General features: G+C 37.8%; 1 protein-coding gene and 1 pseudogene across 2 annotated transcripts in view; one reads left to right on the top strand and one right to left on the bottom strand.

Annotated features, from left to right (window-relative positions):
* The window catches only part of CTTNBP2NL (CTTNBP2 N-terminal like), a 63,675-nt gene extending 35,971 nt beyond the window's left edge, over positions 1-27,704 (bottom strand). The window contains exons 1-3 of one of the 2 annotated variants that reach the window (XM_036837076.1): positions 27,640-27,694; positions 15,657-15,780; positions 12,642-12,749 (exon numbers count right to left, since the gene is read on the bottom strand). In XM_036837076.1, coding sequence (XP_036692971.1) covers positions 12,642-12,740 — 99 coding nt within the window. In that variant the 5' untranslated portion in view covers positions 12,741-12,749; positions 15,657-15,780; positions 27,640-27,694. Of the gene's footprint in view, positions 1-12,641; positions 12,750-15,656; positions 15,781-27,639 lie in introns of both variants that reach the window. The other variant, XM_036837169.1, reaches the window with a different exon arrangement.
* Positions 2,704-4,248, top strand: LOC118900649 (annotated as a pseudogene).
* Positions 27,705-27,976: the final 272 nt, after the last annotated feature.

The following is a 27,976-nucleotide window of genomic DNA, read 5'->3' as shown; positions in this document are numbered from 1 at the left end:
TATACAGTAGGTCCTTGTTTTTTTATCTATTTTATATATAATAGTGTGTATATGTTAATCCCAAATTCTCAAGTTTTTCCTCCCTTCTTCTTTCCCCTTTGCTAACCATAAATTTGTTTCCTATGTCTGCAAGTCTATTTCTGTTTTGTAAATAAGTTCATCTGTATCATTTTTTAGATTCCACATATTAGTGATATCATATATTTGTCTTTCTCTGTCTGACTTACTTCCCTTAGTATGACAATCTCTAGGTCCATCCATGTTGTTGCAAATGGCATTATTTCGTTCTTTTTCATGGCTGAGTATATATCTAGTGGAGATATCTATATATCTATATATATGTATCTATATATATATATCTCCCATCTTCTTTATCCATTCATCTGCTGATAGACATTTGGGTTGTTTCCATGTCTTGGCTATTGTGAATAGTGCTGCTGTGAACATAGGGGTGCACGTACCTGTTTTTTTTGGGTGCGTTGGGTCTTTGTTGCTGTGCACGGGCTTTCTCTAGTTGTGGCGAGTGGGGGCTACTTTTCGTTGTGGTGTGTAGGCTTTACATTGCAGTGGCTTCTCTTGTTGCGGAGCAAGGGCTCTAGGCGCATGGGCTTCAGTAGTTGTGGCACATGGGCTCAGTAGCGTGGGCTCAGTAGTTGTGGCTTACGGGCTCTAGAGCGCAGGCTCAGTAGTTGTGGCGCATGGACTTAGTTGTTCCACAGCATGTGGGATCTTCCCAGACCAGGGATCGAACCCATGTCCCCTGCATTGGCAGGTGGATTCTTAACCACTGCGCCACAACAGAAATTCCTCATGTACCATTTTGAATTATAATTTTGTCTGGATATATGCCCGGGACTGGGATTGCTGGATCATATGGTAACTCAATTTTTAGTTTTTTTGAGAAACCTCTATATGGTTCTCCACAGTGGCTGCACAGATTTACATTCCCACCAACAGTGTAGGAGGGTTCCCTTTTATGCACACCTTTTCCAGCATTTATAATTTGTAGACTTCTTCATGATGGCCATTCTGACCAGTGTGGGTGGTACTTCATTGCAGTTTTGATTTGCATTTCTCTAATAATTAGCAATGTTGAGCATCTTTTCAGATGGCTATTGGTCATCTGCATGTCTTCTTTGGAGAAATGTCTATTTAGGTCTTCTGCCGATTTTTTGATTGGGTTGTTTTTTTCATATTGAACTGTATAAGCTGTTTGTATATTTTGGAGATTAAGCCCTTGTTGGTTGCATTGTTTGCAAATATTTTCTCCCATTCCGTAGACTGTCTTTTCATTTTGTTTATGGTTTCCTTTGCTGTGCAAAAGCTTTTAAGTTAAACTAGGTCACACTTGTTTATTTTTGCTTTTGTTTCCATTACTCTAGGAGACCTATCCAAAAAAATATTGCTGCAATTTATGTCAAAGAGTGTTCTGCCTATGTTTTCCTCTAATAGTTTTAGAGTATCGCTCTTACATTTAGGTCTTTAATCAATGACCTAAAAACATTTAGGTCTTTAATTCTGAGCTTATTTTTGTGTACGGTGATAGAGGATGTTCTAATTTCATTCTTTTACATGTAGCTGTCCAGTTTTTCCAGCACCACTTATTGAAGAGACTGTCTTTTCTCCACTGTATATTCTTGCCTCCTTTGTTGTAGAGTAACTGACCAAGAGTGCATGGGTTTATTTCTGGGCTTTCTATCCCGTTCCACTGATCTATGTGTCTGTTTTTGGGCCAGTACCACACTGTTTTGACTGCTGTAGCTTTATCATATAGTCTGAAGTCAGGAAGCATGATTCCTCCAGCCCTGTTCTTCTTTCTCAAGACTGTTTTGGCTATTTGGGGTCTTTTGTGTTTCCATAAAAATTAAAAAAAATTTTGTTTCAGTTCTGTGAAAAATGCCATTGGTAATTTGATAGTGATTGTATTGAATCTGTAGATTGCCTTGGGTAGTGTGGTCATTTTAACAAGACAGATTCTTCCAGTCCAAGAACACGATATGTCTTTCCATCTGTTTGTGCGGTCTTCAATTTCTTTCATCAGTGTCTTATAGTTTTCAGAATACAGGTCTTCTGCCTCCTTAGGTAGGTTTATTTCCTAGGTATTTTATTCTATTCGATTCTAAAGGATATATTTAATGTTATGATCTGCTTCATAAATTTAGCATTACACTGTAGGAACACTACATGTCATTAGAAGTTCCTCATATGCATCATATATATATTTTTAAAATAAATTTATTTATTTATTTTTGGCTGCATCGGGTCTTCGTTGCTGCATGTTGGCTTTTCTCTGGTTGCGGCGAGCAGGGGCTACTCTTTGTTGCGATGCACGGGCTTCTCATTGCTGTGGCTTCTCTTGTTGTGGAGCATGGGCTCCAGGCGTGCAGGCTTCAGCAGTTGCAGCACATGGGCTCAGTAGTTGTGGCTCGCGGGCTCTTCAGCGCAGGCTCAGTAGTTGTGGTGCACAGGCTTAGTTGCTCGCGGCACGTGGAATCTTCCCAGACTAGGGCTCAAACCCATGTCCCCTGCATTGGCAGGAGGATTTTTAACCACTGCACCACCAGGGAAGCCCTGCATTATATTTTAAAATAGCCACGTAATAGTCCACCATGTGGATGTACCACCCAATTCATACAGCCATTAACCAAGAATTTACTTTTTATAGAGAATTTATTGGAGCTAGATCAATATAACTATGTTATCATGGGATGTTTGGTGGGTAATCTGCAGTAACTTACAGAAAATGTTTTTTTCTAAATATACTTTCACATAACACCATATAGACTGTAGCAACTCTCCTCAATAAATAGGTGTCCTGAGATTAATAAATTCAATAAAAGAAACCAATGTTGAATTTTTTAATTCAAAAGCACGAAACAGAAATAACAGTATTTCTACCTATTCTTCAATAACTGGCTCTGGAGCTGCATTCAGATATAGGGGATGTCAGTAATAAATGGAGCCTCTTTTAAAATAAATTTTCTTCCTGTGGTCCAAATTAACACTGAGAAAAATAATGTTTTCTGGGAAATAATAAAGGAATAGTACATTTTGATGTCTATCTCCTGACTATTGATATGATATACTAAAATACAATTTAAATGATTTAACTTAAAAAGATAATAGTTAAGCTTGTTTCAAATAGATAAACTGCTTTTGTTACTCCTAGGAAAGAGGTAATAATATTCTGTCAGAAGGTGAAAAAAATGTACATATTGTTTTTCTTCTTTGGAAAAATTATTTATCATAAGAAGCCAATAAACTATCAAAACTATTGAAGTCAAAAGATAAAAGTTGCTTTAAAGGAGAGCAGTTCATTAAAGCAGCAGAGGTTTTTTTTCGGGTTTCTCTTTTGGAAATGTTTATGATTTTTAAGTTACAGTTAACTTTTGCCACTGGGAAAATAATTTAATTACTAAACTCTACTCCACAAAATTATAAAGTTAAATTAGAGAATTCTAGTTTCTAAAAAGCCATAGAACAAAGCTGAAAAAGTTACTCCACATCAATGTACTTGATCTAACAGAAGGTCAATAAGAAAGGGGATGAAGTTTCTTTTTCAGACAATATTTCAGTAAAACAGCAAGGACATAAAAACCAATTAAGTTCTCGGATGAGGCCTGAGGGCAGAAGCAGCAGGCTCCTAGGCCCCAGCAGTGCCACCTCATTATGATGACCAGAGTGGTTAAGACAGTGTACACCCTGCAGCCCTCCTCTGTGCTATAAGCAGTGGCCTGCCCACAGATGCACAAACTTGAGCCACTTCTAAGAACCTATTTCCTGTAAAGTCCAAAGAAGTTGATGTTTCCAGACCTCATTCAGGAGGTTCAGATAACGATGTTACAAAAATCATCAAACCAAGACGAGAGAATGGGCAGGTTAAAGCTACAGACACTGCCACCAGGAAGAGCTACAAACTATTGAGTAAACTGAAATCAGAGGAAGAGCTCAAGGATAAGAACCAGCTCTTAGAAGCCATCAACAAGCAGTTGCACCAAAAGTTGACTGAAACTCAGGGAGAGCTAAAGGACCTGACCTAAAAGGTGGAGCTGCTGGAGAAGTTTCAGGGCAACTGTTTGGCAATTTTGGAGAGCAAGGGTCTCAACCCAGGACAGGTCTTAAAGCTAAAGCTGAAGATGAAAGAAGAAAGGGCCCAGTTCCTGCAACAACAGACCTTATGTAACAGTAAAGTAAATGATTTTACAACAGCCCTTGAGGAAATGGAGCAGCTATTAGAAATGTGATAAAAAGCAGGTGGCTACATGGCTCCCTCTTGGGGATAAACTCTCAGAGGAAGCCCCTTAGGACATCTGCTTCTTGGCCATGATCTTCTAGGACTCACCATTCCCAGAATGAAAACAGTTTCTGCTGTAGGATTAAGGACAGTTTATGCTGGAATGGCAGTTCCTCCTTTAAGCAAGCATTCCCCTTCAGATTGGCCAGCTATCCTGAACCTCACAGTACATAATTGAGGCCTAAGAAGAGAGGGGGTCTGGAAGCTCGGATCAACCTTCTAGGCAACAAAGCAGCACAGCATTAGAATCAGGAGACTAAATCAGCCACAGCCAGAGAATCCGAAAGGTCACATTCAGATGTGCAGGAAGAAACAGTGGAGCACAGGTGCTCCACGGGAGTTATCACTGAGGAGCCCTGCAGTCCCCCCCGTAACTTGGAACACATTCTGTCCCATCCTGGTTGGGCTCTATAACCTCACTGTAAATTTATGAACTTGAAGTTACCTGAAATGGCTTAATAAATGGGGTGAAGGTATAGATAGTAATAACACCTATGAAACAATACACCTTGGAGCTTTTAATCTTAAAAAAAAAAAATTAAGTTCTCAATAGATACAGAAAAAGCACATGACAAAATCTAATATCCATTCCTGATAAAAACTCTCAGCAAACTAGGAATAGAAGGACATTTCCTCAAACTGATACAGAACATCTATGAAAACCTGCAGCCAGCATATTTAATGATGAAAGACTGAGTGTTTCCTCCCTAAGATCGGGAATAAGACAGAGATATCCACGTTACTTCTACTTGACGTTGTACTAGAGGTTCTAGCCAATGCAACAAGGCAAGAAAAAGAAATGAAAGGAAATCAGATGAGAAAGAAATTAGTAAAATTGTCTTTATTTGCAAACATGATTGTAGAAAATTCAATGAAGTTTATAAAAAAGCTATTAGAACTAATAAGTGAGATTAGGAAGGTTGCAGGATAAAGGATCAATATACAAAATCAATTTCATGTCTGTATAACAGCAATAAACAATCAGAAATTTACATTTAAAACTGCCATTTATAATATCATAAAAATATGAAATAGTGATAAATCTGACAAAAGATGTTAAAGACCTATACAATCAGAACTATAAAGCACTGCTGAGAGATCTAAGTAAATGGAGAGAAGTAATCATGTTCATGGATCATCAAATACAATATTGTTAAGATGTGAATTTTCCCCAAACTGATCTATAGAGTCAATGCAATTCCAATTAAAATTCGAATAGGATTTTTTTGAAAAATTGATAAGCTGATTCTAAAATTTATATGGAAATGCCAAGAACCATGAATAACCAAAACAACTTTCAAAAAGAACACAAGTTGGAGGATTAACACTACCTAATTTTAAGACTTTCATAAAAGGCCACAGTAATCAAGACAATGTAGTATGGGCAACAAGGTAGACAAATAGAGCAATGAAACAGAACAGGGTGTCCAGAAATAAACCCCAAAATATACAGAAAATGGATTGTGACAAAGGTGCCAAGGCCATCTACAGAGGAAGGATAGCCTTTATAACAAATGGGGCTAGAACAACTGAATATCCATATGCAAAAAAAATTTTATTTGATTCATATATTGTACCATATAACAAAATTAACTGAAGTTGTATCACAGACCCAAGTGTAAAACTTAAATCTATAAAATTACAGAAATATAGGAGAAAACCTTTCTGACCTTGGTTTAGGCAAAGATTTCTTATATGACACTAAATCTTAGTTATGTGATACTAAAAGCAAAATCCATAAAAGAAACATTGATAAATTGGACTTCATCAAAATGAAAAATTTATGCTCTTCAAAAGATACAGTTAAGAATATGAAATGACAAGCCACAGACCGGGAGAAAATACTTGCAAGGCGTATTAAAGTACTTGAATCCAGATATATAAGGAATGCTCAAAACTCAGTAATGAGAAAACAGCTCAATTTAAAAAATGGACAAAAGATCTGAACAAATATTTTACGAAGAAAACAACACAGATGGCAAATAATCACATGGAAAGATGCTCAACATCATTAGTCAATAGGGAAATGCAAATTAAAACTGCAATGAGATATTACATCCCTATTAGAATGCTAAAATTAAAACGACTGGCCATATCAAGTGTTGGTAAAGATGTGGAGCAAATGGAACTCTTATACATGCTGGTGGGGATGTAAATGGTAAAACTACTTTGGAAAACAGTTTGGCAGTTTCCTAAAAAGTTAAACATATTCCAATCCATTTCTAGGTATTCATCCAAAAGAAATGAAAGCACATTTCCATACAAAGCCTTATATATGAATGTTCATAGCAGCTTTATTTGCAATAGTCCAGGACTGGAAACAATGTAAATGTTCACTAACAGATGAACAGACAAAACAAACTGTGGTACATACATACAATGGACACTACTTGGTAATAAAAGGAATGAACTATCAATACAACATCAACATGGATCTCAAGATAATTATGCTGAGTCAAAGAACCAGGCCCCCCCCCCCAAAAAAGGTTACGTTCTGTATGATTCTACTTATATAAAATTCCAGGAAATGTAAACTAATCTCTAGAGGATTAGTGGTTTTGGGGTGGGGGGGTGTGGGGAAGGTTAGCTAAAGGGGTTGCAAAGGGGCACAAGGAAAATTTGAGGGGTGATGGATATGTGTACTATCTTGATTGTAGTAATGGTTTCATGCGGGATATGTATATCAAAACATCAATTTGTATACATTAGATATATGCAGCTTATTGTATGTCAGTTTTACCTCAATAAAGTGAAATAAAAAAACAAAATATAACAAATATGTCAAATTGAGCAATAGAGAAACAAAGAAATCAATGGAAAAAAAATCAATTTGAAAAAAGTTTCCACAGTGTCTGTATTTCCTGTTTTCATTATAAAGAGAGAGAGAAGGGAATGCAGTATGACATCTGTTCCATGCCCCATAGTACACCCTTAACCCTTGCCAGCTGTCTCAAAATACATGCTTTTGGTTGTGAGGGTGGGGATGGATCAACTCAAAACCATCAATTCCCATAAGAAAAACAAGCTACAGTGCAAGCCCTTCTGATAACAAAGATTTAATTTAAAATGCTCATCTTTCTTATGAAGGACAGCATATTATCAGTACATCTTGCTTTATGGAATATACCTTTGTTCCTAAATGGATGAACTTTAAAACTTATGCTCTAATAATAGCAACTAACAGTAAATGAGCACTGAGTATGTCGATTAGCATTTGCTATCTCATTTAATTCTTGTGATAACCGTACCATTCTACCATATAGCTTAACAGGGTAAGTAACTGGTCTACGATCACACAGCGATTAAACGGCAGAGCTCAAACCTAAATATGTCTGATATGAACGCTCATGCTCTTAACAGCTACACTTAACTGAATGTTCTAGTTGATAGTTTTGTAGAGTGCCTAGTAATTATCTTTATGCTTCTTTTTTGAAAAGCTAGGATTTCATGTATGCACATTACTCAGAGAGTAGGAATAAAAAATATCAGCAATTCCAACTATATAAAACACATAAAAACTTGGCCCCAAATGGCCACTGATTAATTCCCTTCTAAAAACATGTTTCATAGTAAAGGTTATGAATGTAAATCTAAAAACCCCATAATTCAATTCCCTAAATAAAATTCTACTTGCTTCCTAATATCCCAGTTCTTATCCACGCAGAAACTGGACTTCTTTCAGCTATAAGCTTATGTTCATGTGATGCTTATTAAAGATTTAAACTACCTACTCCAATCCTAAAAGCTCTTCCTAAAAACATCTATCAAAATGGGATCATTTTTGGTCAAAGAATTGTTAGGTCCAGGCTTATGGGTGATAAAGAATGCTTCAACTTTGAGTACATTTAAGTATATTCATGGATCTGTTATTTTTTTTTAATGCAAACACACTTGACAAGCTTACTAGTATAGGACAATGCATGTTTTTTGCTAAATTCAATTTAACTTTCCTCATCTCAGACCAGCCTTTATAATAATCTGCTTCCATAATAAGCACAAGGCCATGACCAAAAGCAGATGTCAGATTCAACCTACAGTGAACTTGTATTTGTGTTTTTCTTGAGCCACAGCACCTTCCATAACTTTCGTTTGTTCTATATTTTTGGCACTGCCATAAGATCCTTATAATTATTATTATTTTAAGAACATTTTTGGCAAACGTAAATCATTTATTGTTAACACAGACATATATGTAACATTTAGATTTTTTATTTTTAATTCTGGCTGTTTAAAAAACTCACAGTAGTTAAATACTATAGTCTCATACTCTAAATATATTTCTAACTTTGTCCTGTCTACAACATTTTTGTTTGTAAATTTTCTTGCCTGGGGAATTCTGCAATGGCCTTTGGCCAAAACCAACAAATTTATATCCTAGATGTTAAAAGAGTTATACCTGTTTTATGACTGAGGCATCAGTGGAAAGGAATTCAAGACTCTAAGCTAATTCTATGTGAAAGTTGTAATACTTTACCATTTATTATTGCAGAAGCAATTTAAAGAATGCTTTAAAATAAAATGATACTAATATAGGGTAGATTCTACTTAGTCATAGCTAAGTGTAGTTTGCATCAGATCTGAGACATGCAGATATAACATACCCAATGTGGAAGACTCAAACTATTTAATCTGACTTTTTATTGGCAGTCAAATCTATTTTCCAAATTTTAAAAATTAAGGTTCCCTCATCTTCTTCTAGAGTAGTCAGACCCTGCTGGGAAGCTTTCCCTAGATTTTCTTAGAATTAATGAACTCGGCCTCTCTTGCTGAACTGTGTGGTTCCACCCCAAACTCCCCTGGACAGTTCATGAGCAATGTAATCTGTTTTCACTGTGGAACGGATTCCCATAGTGTTCTCATTCATGAAAATAAAGTGGTCAGATCAAAGGGAGAGACTTTCATGAAGAAGGCTTTTCTCTGATGTAATCCTTCCTAAAATAGAAAATCACTTTATATAAAGTTCAATTAGGACCAAATACAGTATAAATGGCCTCTGTAACAATTAGACTTCAAACACAGAAAAGGCTGAATATTACATTATTTTCTATTGACTTCTCTGGTTCTATGCCAAACATGTCTAGGCTGCAACAGAAGACTGAGGAGGCTCACTCTTCTGTAAAATTTTGGGGAGAAAAAGAATTACAGGGGCTCTACAAGGGTGTAGTTGCAATCTGAAACTTTGCAGAAATTTTGGAAAATGAATGCAGCTCTTTTACAATTATAACTTTATAGGTAGGATTTACTTACAAACTACAGGAAATTTTATAATACATCCTTACATAAATCTAACCCTTGCCAATGTGACCTACTATTTATTTAACAGCAACAGTGAACCATATGGTTTTGTTCAGAGATGCAAGATTAAGGAATAGATTTTATGTCTAAGAAAAATCTCTTTTAAAGGTAAGGAGAAAAAAAGATAAGCTTTTTTTTCACTTAAACATAAAGGAAAAACCAATCATAGCTATTTAGGACAAAGACCAAAACCTTTTCAATCAACTAAGCATGAATTAAGAAAGAATACTAAAAGGAAGAAAATTAGTGAGCTGTCATATTAGTCCAAGAAGAGCAAGTGTTTGTTGTTAAGCAAGAGCTATATAGAAAGAATGCAGTGAAATCTTGACATACTACAGAACCAAAAACAAACAAAAATAACAAAAAAACCAAGCCAAAACAAAAACCTACTCCACAAATAAAACGAGATTTCATTTTAACTTTAAGAATCTGGTATGGCAGTTGCTTTTCTCAAAGGACTGAAACAATTTTGACCCCCAGCTGCTACTTATTTTATCTAACAATAGACTATTTAAAGATGTATTACTTCTGGTGAAGCTATTCATTTCACCTAAACTGCCTATAGTTTAAGCCTCAGAAGAGAACTTTACCACCTACAGGCTGTACGCACAGACTAAACACAACACTTGTGCCTGATTCTGAATGGTATCTTATATCAAAATGCTCTCTTAATTATAGCTCTTGCTTCTCAAGCTGCTCTTTCAACTTGTCAGAAGCTGCCTAAAGTAACTAAAATTGGATTCACGCAGAAAAAAATTTTTTTAGGAAAACATATGCAACAAGCACCTTAGCATCTGTTAACATTAAAACCAGAAGGCAGTCTGTTTAAGCACACATAGGGCAGGCTGTAAAATTTAATAATTCACAACATTCATTTTTAAATATTATGGCAATCTTTTAAAACAATGGCATACATTTCATCTGTTCAACAACTGTTTATTGAGCATCTATATGCTCAATAAAACAAACATAAAGCTCCACAGGTTTGTATCATTTCTAAAGCTAAAAAGCAAAGAGAAAATAAGGTCATCCTCTAATTTTTCTGTTAGAGGCAGCCATTCCCCAACCCCTACCCCAATTATGAGAGGGTTGAGGCCCAGAAGTTTTTGTATAAGTCAACTGCGATATTTACAGGAAACTTCTTCCTGGAGTCCCAGTGCAAACAGGGACAGATCCTCAGGTGAGGCTATTTAACACATGCTGCCAAGCTATTGTAGTTTTCTAAAATCTGACTGCTATTTATAATAATGCTGCTCCGGGAAAATGCTTTCTGAATTCTAAAAGGACACGAACAATGCACTTTCTAGTTCAGCCTAGGCAGTGGAACTCTTCCAGGTCTAAGCTGATAATTCCTGTGGAGAGGAGAGCCAGAGGTCTCAGATGAGAAGAAGGGAAGGAAGTAGGAAAAACAACAGGCATTAGGAGTGAGGATTAGGAATGAACTCAAACTTTCCTCAGTCCTTCTTTTTCTTTTCTCTTGATTGATCAGATAAACATGTGAAAATAAATGGGAGGGTGCCCTGGGTTTAATCAGGTTAGGACTACTGGTAATAGTGGGATGGGGTTATGAGAAATAGAATAGTTTTCAGGGACGTACAGGGAAAGGATGAGAAATCCCCAATAGTGACAAAAGGGGAAGACCTGTGGATGTGGCAGAAATGAGTCACCAAGCAGAGGGAACATTTTTATGTAATATATGTTGGCAGGGGAGTCATTAAAAAGTCAGGCACTGTTGAGGGCACACTAGAGACATCAATTCAAATGATTAGCTACCACTGACTGTTCCTTGGATATGGGGTACGTGATATGTACTGAGAGAATATAAATAAAGGGAGAAGAAATGAATCCTACATTGTTGGAGTATTTGTAATGCCATGCAAATTATAATGTTACACAGAAATACTAGTTATTAATCATTTCTTTTTAATACAGACCAAGGAAGCTTTGTTTCAGACAGACTGAATGACTTTACCAAGGTCACACAGTCATGCTTAGTGGCATGACAGGCAAAGACTCGGGCAATGAACTTTATCACATGACTAGACACGTGTCAAAGCCATAAACAGATGATCCCCAGGGACACCATGCAAAACAAGACTGAAGTAAGTGGGAAAAGGAAAATAAGTCAGACTCTACCCCCATACCAGAAGGGTCGGACTAACTGCCTCATGCACTCCGGAGAAATGAAACCACTGGAAATGGTGCCTTTCTCCAGTAGGGGGCCTGGATAAGTGGAAATCACTTATCACACATTACAAAGCTCTAAGGGAAAACAAAAAAGCCATAGTTTTCGGCAGAGACTATGCTTTCTTCAGCATGCCCAAGTCTCATCTTCTTTGGCCATTTCTCCTCTCCTATGGGGGTATCATCTTCCTACTATTCACACGGATAGCCTTAAGCTCTTTTCTTCCCCTCTCCAAATCTGATTTCAAGACAGATTGGGAAACATCCTTACCAAGGTGTAAAAGATTCAAGACCCTTTAAAGGAGTTATGCTCTCTTGATTTTTTTTTTTACGTAGACTTTTTTAGAGTAGTTTTGGGTTCACAGCAAAATTGAGTGGAAAGTAGAGTTGCCATCTACCACCCCCCAGCCCCGTGTATTTTAACAGACATCAAATACTGAAAAAAAAGTAAGGATTCTTAATCTGGGATCTAGGGAATCTATTCATGGTCTTAATGGGGTCCTTGATCTGTCAGATATTATATCCTGAATTATGGTATATGCGTGTATACAGATTTTTTAGGAAACAGGTCTCATCAAGTTCTCAAGGGGTTGGCATTCAGAAACAGCTAACGCTACTAAGCTAAAGAATGAAGTTCAAAGTCTAGACATCAGGTAGAGAGACTAAAGGAACTATTTGGAGGCAGAAAGGCTTCATCAGTGTCCCAAAATCATACCATACAGGTGGCTGCTATAGCAAGTATTGATATATATACCCAGGCCTCTCAACTTCAACTGGGGCTATAGAAATATCCTAGTTAACCAATGATATGGCTTTCAAACATATGATGACCACTCTCTCTCTCTCTCTCTTTTTTTTTTAAACATACCTTTAAAGCTTCTATAACAAGGTCCCTTGCTTCAAGCTCTCCTTCAAGAATACTGAATAGTGTTAGGAGTTCTGGCTTGCTGAGGTTTTCCAGATTCATCCTGAAAGCCTAAAACAAGGACAACAATCAGATAATCTCCAGAAGACAGAGTTAATTTGATACTATTAAAGAAAAAATAAAGTGAGACAGGTAAGAAAAGAGCAACAATTAGAGTAGAAAATACTTTAAGAAAGGAAATGGTTATAATTAAATGGAAAAATAATAACTTTCTGATGTTAATCATAAACTGAGCAGTAAAAGAAAATAAAATTCATTTTAATTATTGATTTCATCACCATTCACAAAGATCAAATTTTCATCATTTTTCCTCCAGGCATATAAACAAACATCCTAGAAGATCTCAGAAAGAATTAGTCACTAATTTTGTTCACTAGAAGTTCAGGTAAAGTTTTGTTACAATGAATACTATTTCAATGAAAAATTGTTTGACCACGAAAAGATATCCCAGTTTTAGATAACTGAATTCCAAAACTGTATATAAAACATTGTGGGATCCCTCTGAAACTGGCTGAAATGAATTTGAGCAAAGATAATGTTTGGTGGGAGTAAGGGAGAAATTTGTCTTTTAAATTGTCTACTTTCGCAGAGAACATCTATCACAATATTTATATTTCATATAGTAAAATAAGACTTAAATGCAACCATGTACAAATGTACTTTTAAATGACTGCTTAAAATATATTGTTTAAACATCTTAATTGGCCAGGCTACTATAAACTGAATTTATTTGACTTCACAAGTTCTATGAACTTAACATTTCTATGAAATCTTGCATCTTTCAAAATATGTTAAATGGCGAATTACATGGCACAAACTCAGTCCTTTCCATAAGATTAATTTCTCACAAACCACACATAGATAGAAGTTAGACGGCGTACAATCTCGGAAGGATCTTCTGACGATTGTGTATGGTAAGATACATTTCATAACTTCTAAAGTAGAGCAAGTACTATTTTCCCTCTTCCACTCTTTACTTCTAAATTGCCACTCTCATATAGTTTTTTTTTTAAAGTGAATCACAACACGACTAGTTCACACACCCTCCAGTAACTCCCAACTCCTATGAGCACATTAAATTTTAGGAGGCACACAAAAGAGTCATTGATTCCTTCCAGAGCTACTGCCTTTAAGCGAAGGAGAGCATGTAGAAAATGCATACTTCACTGTGTTGTTAGATGTTGCTCCAGGACACACTGTACAAATCTTTTGCCACATGGTAAAACGTGTTCAATGTAACTTCAGCTCTAACTGCTAACTTTCTAACTGGTGAGGGCTAGCGACTAGTAAGCGATTCTCACATTCTCACTTCAGTATTAGAGAGCCCTCACAACAGTTACTTTAAAAATAAAAGCTAAAAAAAAATTAAAAAAACAAAAAAACAACAAACCTAATAAAGCTACACTTAACATAAGATGGTATGCTGGAAAAAACACATGGCTTTGCAGTCAGATAGATGCCAGGTCAACATCTTCCTAGTTGTGTGACTGGGCAAGTTTTCTGATTCTCAGTTTTCTTACCTGTGAAAGTGAAACGATGATATCTAACTCATAGGACTGTTGTAAAGATTGAGTTAATAAATATAAAATATCTTGCCAAGTTCCTGATAGAAGCTGATCAATGGTTTAATTATTAAGAACTACTATCCTCTCTCACTTTCCAAAAGAATTCCAAGGAAGGCATTACCAAAATTGGGGGCAGCCAAGATCAATTACTTCAGAAATAAGTGACTCTGGCTGCCTTTTGTAGTTGGGAACCACAAATGAAGAAGGATGATAGCATCCTGGAGTGAGTAATGATGAGGAATTTAAACTACCATTTGAGTCACACTGGTTTCTTAGATGAAACCCTTCCCCCAATTCCTGATGGTTTCATGTTTTAATCTCTCTCAAGGAGATTATAAGGCATAGAAAAAAATCCTATCATTTTATTCCTTTTCTCACCCCTCCCCTGATGTTAAGCAGAATAATGGGCACTTGGTAAAGGCGCTCCATAAATACCAACTGCACTGAGTAAATCAACTAGGAATAGAGCTAAAAATGATAGTGTTTACACATATTACTCTTTTTTCCTTCAATATCTTTATACTCCTTAAATATTCTCATTTAGAAATCTAAAACTGTGGCTTAAGGATGCAGTGTGATATAATAAAATATAATAGACCGGGAGTGAAGAGTATAGAGTTTTAGTCTCAGCTCTGCTACTAAACAGCTATATTGCTTTGAGAAAAAAAAATTACCTAGTTGCTCTGGCATTGAGTTTCCTCACAGGTAAAATAAAACAGACTAGATAATCTCTAAAGTCCTTCATGGTTCCATTCTAAGCTTTCATGAGTGAAAATCAAGAATTATTTGTTAGAGAAATCAATTAAATAAAAATTACAGGTAAATATACAAGGAACTAAAACAGACTGTACCTAAATCACACTTTTTGATCTGTTGTGATACATATACGTCCTCATAAAAGAGTGAAATTGAAACAACCTTAAGTCACTTTAATTATAAAACAGTCTAGCCTAGGCAAGAAAAAATTCTATTATTTGTCAATGGCATAAAGAACAATATTCACGTTACCTCTACATTTGTAAATAACTTCTGCACACAAATTTTAATATCTGGAACATTTTGCTAATGTATCAACTTATTTAGCTTGGTGTCTACATGAAATAAATATAATACAAATACAACACAGTAGGGGAAAAAAAGGGCCACAGCTGTGTAATTCAAACCCAAGAGGTCTGTTTTCGCATATTCCTATAACCATTCTTTATAAATATTAAAATTTAGCAGTTCTTTGCTGTCCTTTACATTTGAATCTAATTTTAACACACAACACATTGCAGTAACTTTTTGTCCGAAATATAAATGAACGATAGTAAAACTGCATTATGTTTTAGTATGGCAGTGATATTCCTGGGGGTGGTATGAGGGTGGGGATGGGGATGGGGGTGATACTGACCTGATAACTGGCAGTCACACTTTAGTCCTCAAGTATAAATTCTTAAAGTTTTCTTCAGTTAAAATTTGGGAAAATTGACAAATATATTTAAAATGTCATCAGCATGGTGGAAAAATCTCCAATGCTGCAAAATAATAAGAAATTTATTGTCTATGTGACCATACTATAAACAATTGGTAAATCCCAAGAATGTCAACTGTCATTATAGCTGATGAGGCCTGACAGCTGTTGGTTGATACAGACAAGAAAGAAGAAAATAGCCACTTCTTCAAGTTGAAGCTGAGTAATATAGGAAAAAATATCAGGAATCTGACTTCCCTTTTGCAATCATAATTAGGGAAGGTGAGGTCTTTCAAAATCTTTTCACTGTCATTTCAAGGACTATTTTATGAATGTCCCCAGAAGAAACTGACTTTCTCTCCCTGAATTGATAAAAGCTTATTTGCTTGAATCACCATGACTTATGCACAATGCACTCAGATAAAAAAAATAACATAATTACAACTGAACTTTTCAAACTGCCAAATTTGTGTAAGGAAAATTCTCATCCCCTCATCTCTTGCCAATCAGTAAACAAACAAATCAATCTGTCACCACCTCAACTTTGTAGGGCTTATAACTCATCCCAGCTTCTACTTTTTCCCATTTATTTTCAAATATTAAATGTTGAATTATATGTAACTTTTGGTTTATGTTTTTCTAATAGTGTATTAGAGCCTGCAAACTTAAACAAAAAAGATAGGCCCAAATTTTTATTTGATAAAACATAAATTTTGTCTTGTATTTAAGGTATTTAAAGTACCAAGTCCATTCGACTCCAGTTTCTGCCAATATATAAATTATATGGTCTAAGATTTTCAGAAAAAGGCTGTTTCTAACTCCATATTCATTATCAGAAATATGACTGCCAGATTTCTGGCATGTTACATTGTAGTCTACAGACTCATTCTCCACTTATTTTCTAAATGAGCTGTTACTTGTCATTGTCTGTTAAGTAACTGTGAAAGACAAGATCATTTCAACCAGATGCTCAGCTCATTCCTTCCGGTAGAATCTCTCCAAGACCCAACTTTCCTTAAAGTTTAGATGTAGATATTTCTGCCTAAGGAATGCTACAGTCTATAAATTTGAAATAAAAACCACCTGTGGACAAGTTGTCTGTATATATTATCATACACTGTGGTACAGCTAGCTGTAGCTATATTAAGCTTTATAGTTTTCTCAATTAAAAAAATATATAAGCATATATAATAAAAAGTTACACATATTTTAATACCCTGGAAAAATTAGCCTATTTATAGATTAGGTATGAAACTTGTTTTTAAGTTATTAATAAATGATTTCAAACATGAGTTTGCCCAGCTTACAATATGGTCTATTCACATGCTACTTCCCACCAAGTCAGGGCCAACAGCCAGGAGAGCATGAATCTCTTCTTTTTTTTTTTTTTTTTTAATAAATTTATTTATTTATTTTTGGCTGCATTGGGTCTTCGTTGCTGCACGGGTTTTCTCTACTTGCGGCCAGCGGAGGCTACTCTTCGTTGTGGTGCGCGGGCTTCTCATCACGGTGGCTTCTCTTGCTGTGGAGCTCGGGCTCTAGGCGTGCAGGCTTCAGTAGTTGTGGCGTGTGAGCTCAGTAGTTGTGGCTCACGGGATCTAGAGCGCAGGCTCGGTAGCTGTGGCGCACGGGCTTAGTTGCTCCGCGGCATGTGGGATCTTCCCGGACCAGGGCTTGAACCCGTGTCCCCTGCATTGGCAGCAGGATTCTTAACCACTGCGCCACCAGGGAAGTCCATGAATCTCTTCTGTATGAACTTTCATGTGCCAAGAGCCACAGAAATTATGGGTATCAAGGAGGACACTGGCTCTGCACCTCCACTGTACCTCCTGAACAGCAGTGCTCATTTTGCCATGGAGGTATGCTGCTCTGGCTCTGTTCATTTTATTCTAGCCTTTTCCCTTGACCCAACATCCACTCATTCTGGTTCTGGTTGTGCCTCTTCCTTCTTGAGGAAGTCTCAGCTTTTGCTCTGGAACTCATTCTTTGATAGCAGGCATTGTTGCCTTTTTACCACATGGAGATTGGGTGGCAGAAAAAGAAACACCCCAGTTGCTACAGCTATGTAAGGAGTAAGGCAGGGCAGGGTGGAGTACACGTAGATGTTTGTCTATCTAGTATCTGGGTGTGTGTATGTCTTTATGTGGAACTGAAGGCTTTATTTCTATGTGGTGGGTAATGTGGGACAGGAAAGAGAGAAAACATTTTTAAGGTGAGTCTCAGATATTTCTGGACATAGAAGCACCTCAAAAAAAACTACATAAATCTTTTTTTTTAAATCCACTTGGCTAGCACCAAAAAAAAAAAAAAAAAAAAAAAGAATTCAGTTATTTTACCCAAGAGATCACTCTTGCAAAACTGGATAAAAATCACTTCTTTCCTATATACTCAGATATCAAATTAAAGAAATTTATACTTGGGCTACAGTTGACTAAGATTCAGGCCATTCAGTTAAGTTTTTAGTATCAGTGATAAGGGATTAGCACGGATGTAAAGCAAACTTGCTGCAATTATGTAAAGACTCTTTCCAGTACATATAAGCAAAACCAAAATTTGGGAGGCCAGTTAATTCTAAAAATTTAAAGAGTCAACACTGACATACAAAATGGCTGTTTTGACAGCTTTCCATTAGATAATGTACTTCCTTAAGAACCCAGTATATATGAAATAAAAAAAAAAACACGTCACATTTATAAATACCAAATCTAAAATGGACAAAAGTGCACTGCTATTTTTAAAAAAATGTATCCAAAGCAACCTCCTATCTGAGGGTGGAAGGTGTTGACACATTACCTTGACTATCTCAAGATTTAGCCTTCCCACCCTCTGGCACTTCTGGTTTTTCATAAAGGTTATTTATGCGTTTGTGGGTAAGAGAGTGACAACATTCCAAACTGTACCTCTCATTCCACTTTTGGCATTTTAGGATTAGGCTAGTAAAGAAAAACTTGTCAAAATATTATCAGAAAATAAATTTTCTCATCACGAAAGCAGATCTTTTGTACATTTACTACAGACAGTTGTTTCTGCTATTATTATTTACAGATTCTAAAACCAAGATAGAAAAACAAACCTTTTAACTGAATTCTACAGTACTATGCAATAAAAGCTTTACTACAAATGTCAAATCAATCTTCTTTCAGTTGAAGGTAAAAGATATTACCTGAGTATTTGTATTCTTATGTGTCTATGTGTTATAACGTGTTATGGGCTAAATTGTGTCCTCTAACCCCAAAATTATATGTTGAAGTCCTAATCCCCAGTACCTCCATAATGTGACTGTATTTAAAGGTAGGGTCTTTAAAGAGGTAATTAAGTGAAAAATGAGGTCATGGGGGACTTCCCTGGTGGCGCAGTGGTTAAGAATCCACCTGCCAATGCAAGGGACACGGGTTCGAGCCCTGGTCCGGGAAGATCCCACATGCCGCGGAGCAACTAAGCCCGTGAGCCACAACTACTGAGCCTGTGCTCTAGAGCCTGCAAGCCACAACTACTGAAGCCCAACACCTAGAGCCTGTGCTTCACAACAAGAGAAGCCACCACAATGAGAAGCCCGCGCACCGCAACGAAGAGTAGCCCCCGCTCACTGCAACTAGAGAAAGCCCGCGTGCAGCAATGAAGACCCAATGCAGCCACAAATATATAAAAAAATTAAAAAAAAAATGAGGTCATGGGATTCCCTGGTGGTCCAGTGGTTAAGACTCTGCGCTGCCACTGCGGGGGGGCATGGGCTCGATCCCTGGTCAGGGAACTAAGATTCTGCATGCTGTGTGGCATAGCCAAAAGAAGAAGAAGAAAAAAAAGAGGTCATTAGGGTAGGCCCTAATCTAATATGCCTGGTGTCCTTATAAGAAGAGAAATTTGGACAAAAACGCAGGACAGGGAGACACCATGTGAAGACACAGGGAGAAGATGGCCATTTAACAAGCCAAAGAGAGAGGCCTCAGAAGAAACCAATCCTGCTGACACATTGATTTCTGACTTCTAGCCTCCAGGATTGTGAGAAAATAAATTTCTGTTGTTTAAGCCACCCAGTCTGTGGTACTTGTTATGGCAGCTCTAGCAAACTAATACAACATTTACTACTTTTAAAGACTATTACAGCAACTAGATCAAAGCCTTCCCCTTACCATGTGAGTGCCTGAACAAAGAATGCCCTGCTTTGTCTTATCAGTCTGCTTTTTCCCAGCAACACTATGTATAGGATTATATAAAACAGAATGGTTTTGAAACAGTTTTGGAGACTGTAAATTTCAGGATCCTGAAATATAATATGAATAATGCACTTACAAAGAAATCACAACAGTGCTAAGGGATTGAGGTGCTTGTTTATCCAATACTGTCAATATGGACTTTGAAGGAGGCCTCAAGAAACCAGTTCTGTAATAAAGCTGATTATTCTTTAAGATCAATACTTAAAGTACTTTCAGTACTCTACTCAAAGCTGATTCTAGGATACCAGATATTCTAGATTTATACTTAGTACAGAAATTAGTAATATAATTGAGCTTACCAATGTTAATCACCACTTCCTCAGAGTTTTATTTTTATTTGTTTATTTTTTTCCTCAGAGTTTTCTAGAGTAGTTTTCTAAGAAGAATTCAAGCCATAATAGCAATAATAAAAAAGATACACACTTATTGAGCTAAACATAAACATGTTCCAGGCAGTGTTCTAAGTACTTGACATGTATTAATTCAGTCCTTACAACCTTAGGTGATAGATGCTATAACCATTATCAACAAGTTCATCATCATCATCATCCCCATTTTACAGATGGGAAAACTGAGGTACAAAGGCTAAATAACTTAAAGTCTCACATCTAGTATGTGGCAGAAACAGAATTTGAACCTAAGTAATTCGATTCCAGAGGCTTCCTTAGAAACCACTGCTACTTGGTAACCACTGTTCACATCTGATTTTCTCATTTTATCAGCTAAAATGTGATTCACAGAGCTGGAAGGGACCTCAGAAATAATCTAATTTAGCACTCTTGTTTTACAGATGAAAATTGAGGCCAGAGTTGTTAAGTGAATTACTGAAGATTATAGTTAAATCGTAAAATTATCAAGATCCAGTCTAATCCACCTTCTGGGACACCATGATGGATATCAGGGTTTTGTTTTGGTTAGCTCTGTTTTAAGACTCATACATCTCTAGTGTATCTGTGTGTGTGTGTGAATGTCCGTCTCTCTTACTATGTGTGTACATCTGTTTCTATCATTGTCTCTCCTACATGTTGCCAACAACATTTATATGCATGCTGAAGAAAGGGAGGAAGTGGCCTCATGCCCATAAACAAGCATTCAAACATCTCTCCCCCAAAATGAGGACATCTGGCACAACGCTATTAAAAACAGGTCTGTCTACCTGGATATCTGTTTACACCTTTTCAAGTATTCTCATCTGAGACAAGACCAAACCAGAAGAGCTACATTAGTTAAGCTACTGGAATGTATGTTAATGAAAATGAAGAATAGTTTTTACGTTAACACATTTTTTCATTAAAATTAAAAATATGTCTTCTAATATCAGAAAATTACCAGCAGTATTTACCATTTCGGGTATTATTTGTCAGTGGCTTTATTTATTTCAATGAAATTATAACATGATTTCATTGAAATACGTATATCTGTCTAGATCATCTATCTGTCCATCATTCCCCTAAATTTTTGCTTTTCTGAAATAATGCCACCATATACCACAATGAGGGAAAATAATATGTAGATTGATTTTATTTCCAGTAAAATGATTCATAGGCCTCAATTCTCCAGGCAGCCTGGAATACAAGAACCCTTCAAATATTCCACATTAATGTTGGATGAAGTCGTTGACTCCATCAGGATTTCAAACCAGGAAGAAACAGAGCATATGGTGTGGAGGATGAACTGTAATACAGTCAAGGTATCTGTGTTTTAGCTATGCCCATAACCTGACTCTCCCCGAACTGTAAAAAAATTTCACAAAAGCCTGTAACAGAATGTTATAACTGATGATGTTGTTTTGCCTTTTAACTTCTGTCTTCTAAGTCAGACCACTGATTTTTAAAAAAGTTTAACAACTTGGTATCAGTTGAAAATGACCAACAGACCTGGCAATTGTTTTTGCTCCAAGGTTTTTTGGGGACAGTAACTCTTCTGGGAGGCAGTGTGTTGCAGTGAAAAGTGCTTGGACTTTGGAGCCCTACAGACCTAGGTTTGCATCCTGGCTCTACCACTTCATACTTCCTTGATCCACATAATCTTTGAGCTTTCAGTTCTTCATCTATAAAATGGGGATGACAATACGTACTCTAACAGGATACTGAATGGTTTAAATGACTTAGTGACTGGTCAGTTCTCTCACTTCTCATCCCTGTGAGAGCATATAGTTGGTTTCATCTGTAAGGATAATGAAGTTTTCCTTTTTTCCAATGAGTTCTCACTTTCTACCACTCATGTGTCTAATTTAGAAATCAAAACAAGTTTACTCCTTCTAACCTGGTGGGTTGATCTGCTCCAAGAAGGAGATGGCCTGGCCAGTTCCTGGGAAAGGCAGCTTAGGAACACACACAACACGTATTCAGGCCAATGGTTATCTGCACACTACTTGGGAAAGAAAAAGGACAATCTTCTGCCTAGACTGGCTTTTTGTGACTTTCGGATATAAGTGAAAAGCATGCCTTTGCTTCCACTGAATTTCTACAGCTTTTAATCAAGTTACAATTTTAACTCATAATACTGATAAACGGGTTTTCTAAAAATATCACAACTATTTTGAAATCATATTAAATGCATAATGGATATGTATCTTATTCATAACCCAAGAGCAGTTATCACATTCTATTACATCAATTCATCTATTTACATAGCTGTCTTTTGTCTCATAAGATTCTGCTCTTCTAGACAAATACTCTGTCTTATTCAGCTTGATAAACTTAGCACCCAGCAGTCTCTGGTTCAAAGGGGTAATCAAAACATGCTGGCTGGAAAGAAATGTACAGTGCAGTACCTTGAATTACAGTGTACAAAACTGGACTTTATCTTCTGGGAAATAAGAAGCCACTAAACATTTTTAACTAGGTGAATCTCACAATAAAAATATAGTTTCAGGAAGGTTAAAGCTTGACGTACAGAGCTGATTTGACTGAAGAGAAACTGGAAGCAGAAAAAGCAGTTGGGAGAAAACTTTAACAGTACAGGTATGAGGTTAAAATGTGTGAAATAGGATGGTGGCAGTAAGAATAGGAAAAAAAAAAAAGACCGATGCAAGAGACTTTATAAAGAATGTATAGTAACTTGGTACTGGCTTTTTTAAGGAGGTAAGAGGGGAAATAATCCCAGATCAGCTGAGGTTTTTAAGCCTGGGTGACTATAATGATGATGTCATTAACAGAAACAGGGATGTTAGAAAAGGAACGGGTTTTGGGGGGGGAAATAATGGCTGTGATGCGAGACACGCTGAATGAGAAGTAACTAGACCCCCAAGAAGAACGCGTTCAGACTCAGCGAGTGTGGCGAAGGCTAAAGGTTTAGAAGCAGAGAAGTCTTTAGGGGTGGAGCCTTTTCAGAAAATTTCTTCCATGTCTTCAATTTAAGAACAAGAGGCAATAAGAAGAAGCTGATACATAGGACTAGACCAGATCTTGTTTGTACCGTCAAATATTAAACCAGTTAAGAACCAGATTGGTTCTGTTCTCACTCCTGTTCAACCCGCTACAACAGAAAGGACTACTTGGCAGAAACCAAGGAATGGGGAACACCTTCCTTCAAAAAACCCCAAACTTAGTGCTCCTTTTTTCTACAACTTACCCGTCAGTTCATTCTCCTCTGTTATAATTTATAGATCTTATTTCTCATTAAAACAACTCATCCCTGCTTGCTTCTCCCTCTGCACTCCTTCCTCCCTGGCTCACCTTTCTAGGCGAGCTGACCCAGAGCACACTGCAGCCTCTCCTTCCCCAGCAGCTCTGCACAAAGGACCCATGCAGATGCTCCCAAGGCTCAGGGTCAGGAGTCTTTTTCGTCTGTAAACTCCATCGTCCTGTGCTCTCCTATCTTCCTTCGTAGCTTCTATTTGAACTCAGTAACAGTTAAGGATTATATTCTTTAAACTCAGTGACAATTAAGGATTACATTCTTTGTGGCTCCAAAAGGCAGAAACGATTCATTTAGCAGCAAAGCACACATTTAGAGTGGAAGCTCTGGCTTTGGACCCGAAATACAGAGTTTGGAAATAGTTGGCAGGGAGAAACCATATTACTACATTCTTTACTTCAATGCCTGCTTGTAGTCCTGTTTTCCTCAACCCACAAACCCCTGTCCTCCACTCCCCCACCTCCACTCTTAACTTCCCTATCCATAGTTTCTTCTCACCCATTTGAGTTGTTCTTATGATTGCTCCTTACTTTGGGGGTAGTAGAAGAGTTATTCAAGAGGCAAAAATCACTGTCAATCAAAATTACCATTGAAAATCCCTTAAATCTCACAGAAGGTACAACCCTGCACCATGATCACGGTATCCATGAAACCATTTATATGACACTGAGGGTGAAGGTACTTAAGACAGTGTGGAGTGAAACAACTGACAATTCAGAGAGAAGACATCAGACGGTTGAATCCCTTGCCTTTCCTTTTCCAGGGCCAAAAAGTTTAAGGAAGATAAGGTACATGACAAAATTATGAAACACACATACCGTAAGACACATGCGCTGCCCTAAAAACTCTTCTGTCGGATGTCTGAGATCATGACATACACAAGCTTTGTTTCCCTCTAATTAGGAAGCTTAGCTATATATTCAAATATTTAAAACAAAACCAACCAATAACTAAACTCAGACACTAATTCTTCACATTTGTTTAAATGCTAAAGGAGTAAAAGAATATTTAATATTAAATTCTTTAACTCACGTGCAAAGTGCTAATAATAATGCAATAATACCTACCAATTACTGAGTGCTTCCTGTATGTCATGTTCATGTAATCTTTTAAAAAAAAAAATCTCTGAAAGTCATTTTTAAGTCACAGCTGAGGAAACTGAGATATGGTGAAGATAGAAAACTGCCATTTCCCTGGGTCACACAGCAAAAGGGCAGCAGAGCTGGAATCTTAACTCAGGTCTGCCTTTAAAGTCTGTGCTGTAAATCAGCACACTTTACAGCCTCACCATAAATAAGCCATTTTCTCACTGAAATGCTTTGAACTGAAACTAGGAAGATGTGATTTTTAGTTATTATCAGCAAACATCCAGGAAATAAGAAAAAATGGCCTTTAGTAACAGGTTGACAAGCTATTCCTGGGGTCAACCACCACAGACTGGACAAACTTCCTCTAGAAATAAATCTCTGCTTCTTGTATCATGCCACTAAACACCAATTCAGTGGCCTAAAAATCCTTGTATCATATGTCTGAGATCATGACATATACAAGCTTTGTTTTCCCTTACTTAGGCATCTTAGCTATATATTGAAATATTTAAAATAAAACCAACCAATAACTAAAATCAGACACTAATTCTTCACCTTTGTTTAAATGCTAAAGAGGAAGAATATTTAATATTAAATTCTTTATGGACTGTTTATACTAACAAGATGTGCCATATCTTATCAGTAAATTATGTTTCTAGTCTACCCGAAGGGGTCAGCTTCAAACTAAGTTCAACAAACGTTCATGAAGTCAAACTATATACTAGGCATTGTGAAAGGTACAAAGATGAAACAAAACATACTAATACCTCTCTCAAAGAATTTATAATTTAATGAGGCAGATTACAAATATACCTTAAAAAATCTCTGCATACAATGTTTTTCTTCGTCTGATATAACCAAACAAGTGTTGAAAAAGTTAAAGGAAAGATTTCCAAGCCCCAAATGTGTATCAAACAGATCCTGCTTACTGTGCCAAGTAATCAAAGAGCATTATTTGCTTTTTCCTCTCTGCTCATTAAGGCCCTGGCAATCACCGCAACTTTGTTTTCCTTAGTCTCTTACCTCAGTTTATTTTCTGTTCTCTGCTCATGTAATAAGATATATCTTTTTGGGAATTCCTGTTCTGCTTTTAGTTCTTTTCTGCTGCTATTGCTAGGGGCCCTTACCCACCAATCGCAGTACACTTTGTGTTTGCTGGAGAGACCCTCCACAGTTTCTTCTTTGTGCCTTTTTATCGGAGATCTGGAAACAATCACTGGGCAGATCTGTGAGCACTGAGACTGGCTCTGAAAACTTTGAACCTAACTCTTCAAAATTAATTACCTTCAGAAAGTCTACCTTCAGAGACTCTAATCAGGAAGGTAAAAGACAGCTGTTATAATTGCCCCCATGATTCCAACTCCTTGCATCCCATTGTTATTATCTTTGGCTATAAATAACAGTAGTAAGACAGACTTCAGACCGAAAGCAAAAGAAACAATGCTAAAAAAATACGGCAAATTTTAATATATGAAAGTGCTAGCAATAGATGATTACTAGGGATTCAATGGCATTAACATTAGGCCAAAATCATCAATATTTTGCACCTGCTGAAATGAAGGCCTTTATGAGCACACTATAGGGACACTCTTTGGTAGTAGTCACATGTGTGTGAATAGCTGGAGTTTACCTTGCTTTTATTTATCCTTATCGCTGAGATTTAAAATGTGCTTTTAATTTTCATCCCCTGAATTTTGGCAGATGATAGTGGTCTTGTAAAACCAATCAACAACATCATATATATATATATATATATATACATATGTACATATATATATATGTATATATATATATCAGTTTCACCTGGAGGGAAAAACCCACCATAAAATAGGGGCTAGAGAGTAACCAATGGCCACCGGACCAGATTAATCATGAACCTAGACCGCTGAACCTGAATTTTCTTCAAACACCTCCTGCCTTTTGTTTCAACAGAACTATACCTTCCAGGTTAACTGCAGTCTCCCTGGGCAACAGACCAGCCCACCCTAGACTAGGAGATACTCATTCCTAATCTAAAGCTCTTTATTTACTTATCTGTACTGTTTCACTTGAAAGCATTCTGTTATTCACTGACAGTCCAACAATATACACTGCATTCCTACCCACACAAGACCAACTCTGTGGATATCCAACACGCCCACCTCACTATGAAATACCAAAGGGTGGTTTTTCATCAAGTTTTCAGGGAAGAAATAGGGTGAGAAAGCAAAAACGAAATGCAACTCAAACCTAAAAAAACCCTTAGAGGTTGGGTTCTCCCTCAAGGAATAAAGGTACAAAGGGGGGCGGGGAAGGTTACTATTTCTCCCTCCTCCAGAGACTAAAAAGGTCCCGAAGCAGGTGAGCCCTCGATGCCCCCACAGGCGAACAGAGGATCCTAGGGGCTTAAGGCGGAAGGCTGAAGATCAGAGAATGGGGGATGGGAAGAACCCAAGCGGGGGAAGGCCGTTTCGTCCGTGGAGCTGGCAGTCTAGGTCGGGTCTCTGATTTTTGCATCGCCCCATCGCTCTTTTTTTTTTTTTTTTGGAAAACACTAATTTTTATCTTACGGATGGAACTAGCTCTGGTCCCACCCTAGCGAGCAGGACAGGTGTAGGAAGGGATGTCTGGCCTCCCGGGGGCGGCCAGACAAACGGGGGTGGGGACGGCAGTCTACGGAATGGGAACCCGCACGCCTTCTCCCAAGGTTGAGGGGCTGGGCGAGGGGGCCCTTTAAACGGAGGGTGTCAGGAGGGCAGCCCCTTCTGGGGAGCTGGGGTTGACGAGGGACAATAAGTGGCTGCGAGCACCCTCGAAGGTTGAGGAGCCGCCTCCTCAGGGAATACCGGGAGGTAGACGAGACGGCTCCGCCCCCTCAGGGGATGGGCGCGAGTGGCAGTTGGGACGGCAGCGGGAGGACACCGGTGGTCCTACCCCTGCTTTTCTCTCGAGGACCCGGCCTCCCAGCCGCCGCCAAGCCCGGGCGCCAGCGGTTCCTACCTTTTCCCAGCGCTCGGGGATCCGCTCCCTGCCGCCCCCGCCAGCCGCTCCATCCACAGCCCTCCGACGCCCCGCCCCTCGACCGCCTGGCGAGGGCCCTGGCATTCGGCAGGGCCAATCTCCTTCTCGCCTCTCCAGCCCCGACACCAATCCGCTCCGGCTGGAGGAGGGGCTTCTCCAATGTCTTTTAGGCTCCTCCCGGGGCCCCGAGATCCCTTTTGTTTGGGGAGAGCCTAGCTGGGATTGAGCTCGCGTCACTTCCGGGAGGAAGCGTAGTCCTCCGGCCCGGGCTCGGGGGTGGGCTTACGACCCTCACGGCTCGGCTTCTGCAACTTTC

Source organism: Balaenoptera musculus, chromosome 1, assembly GCF_009873245.2.
Source record: "Balaenoptera musculus isolate JJ_BM4_2016_0621 chromosome 1, mBalMus1.pri.v3, whole genome shotgun sequence".
Taxonomy (NCBI): Eukaryota; Metazoa; Chordata; class Mammalia; order Artiodactyla; family Balaenopteridae; genus Balaenoptera; species Balaenoptera musculus.
The sequence above is the reverse complement of the archived record's forward strand: the minus strand, read 5'-3'. Positions and strand labels throughout refer to the sequence as shown.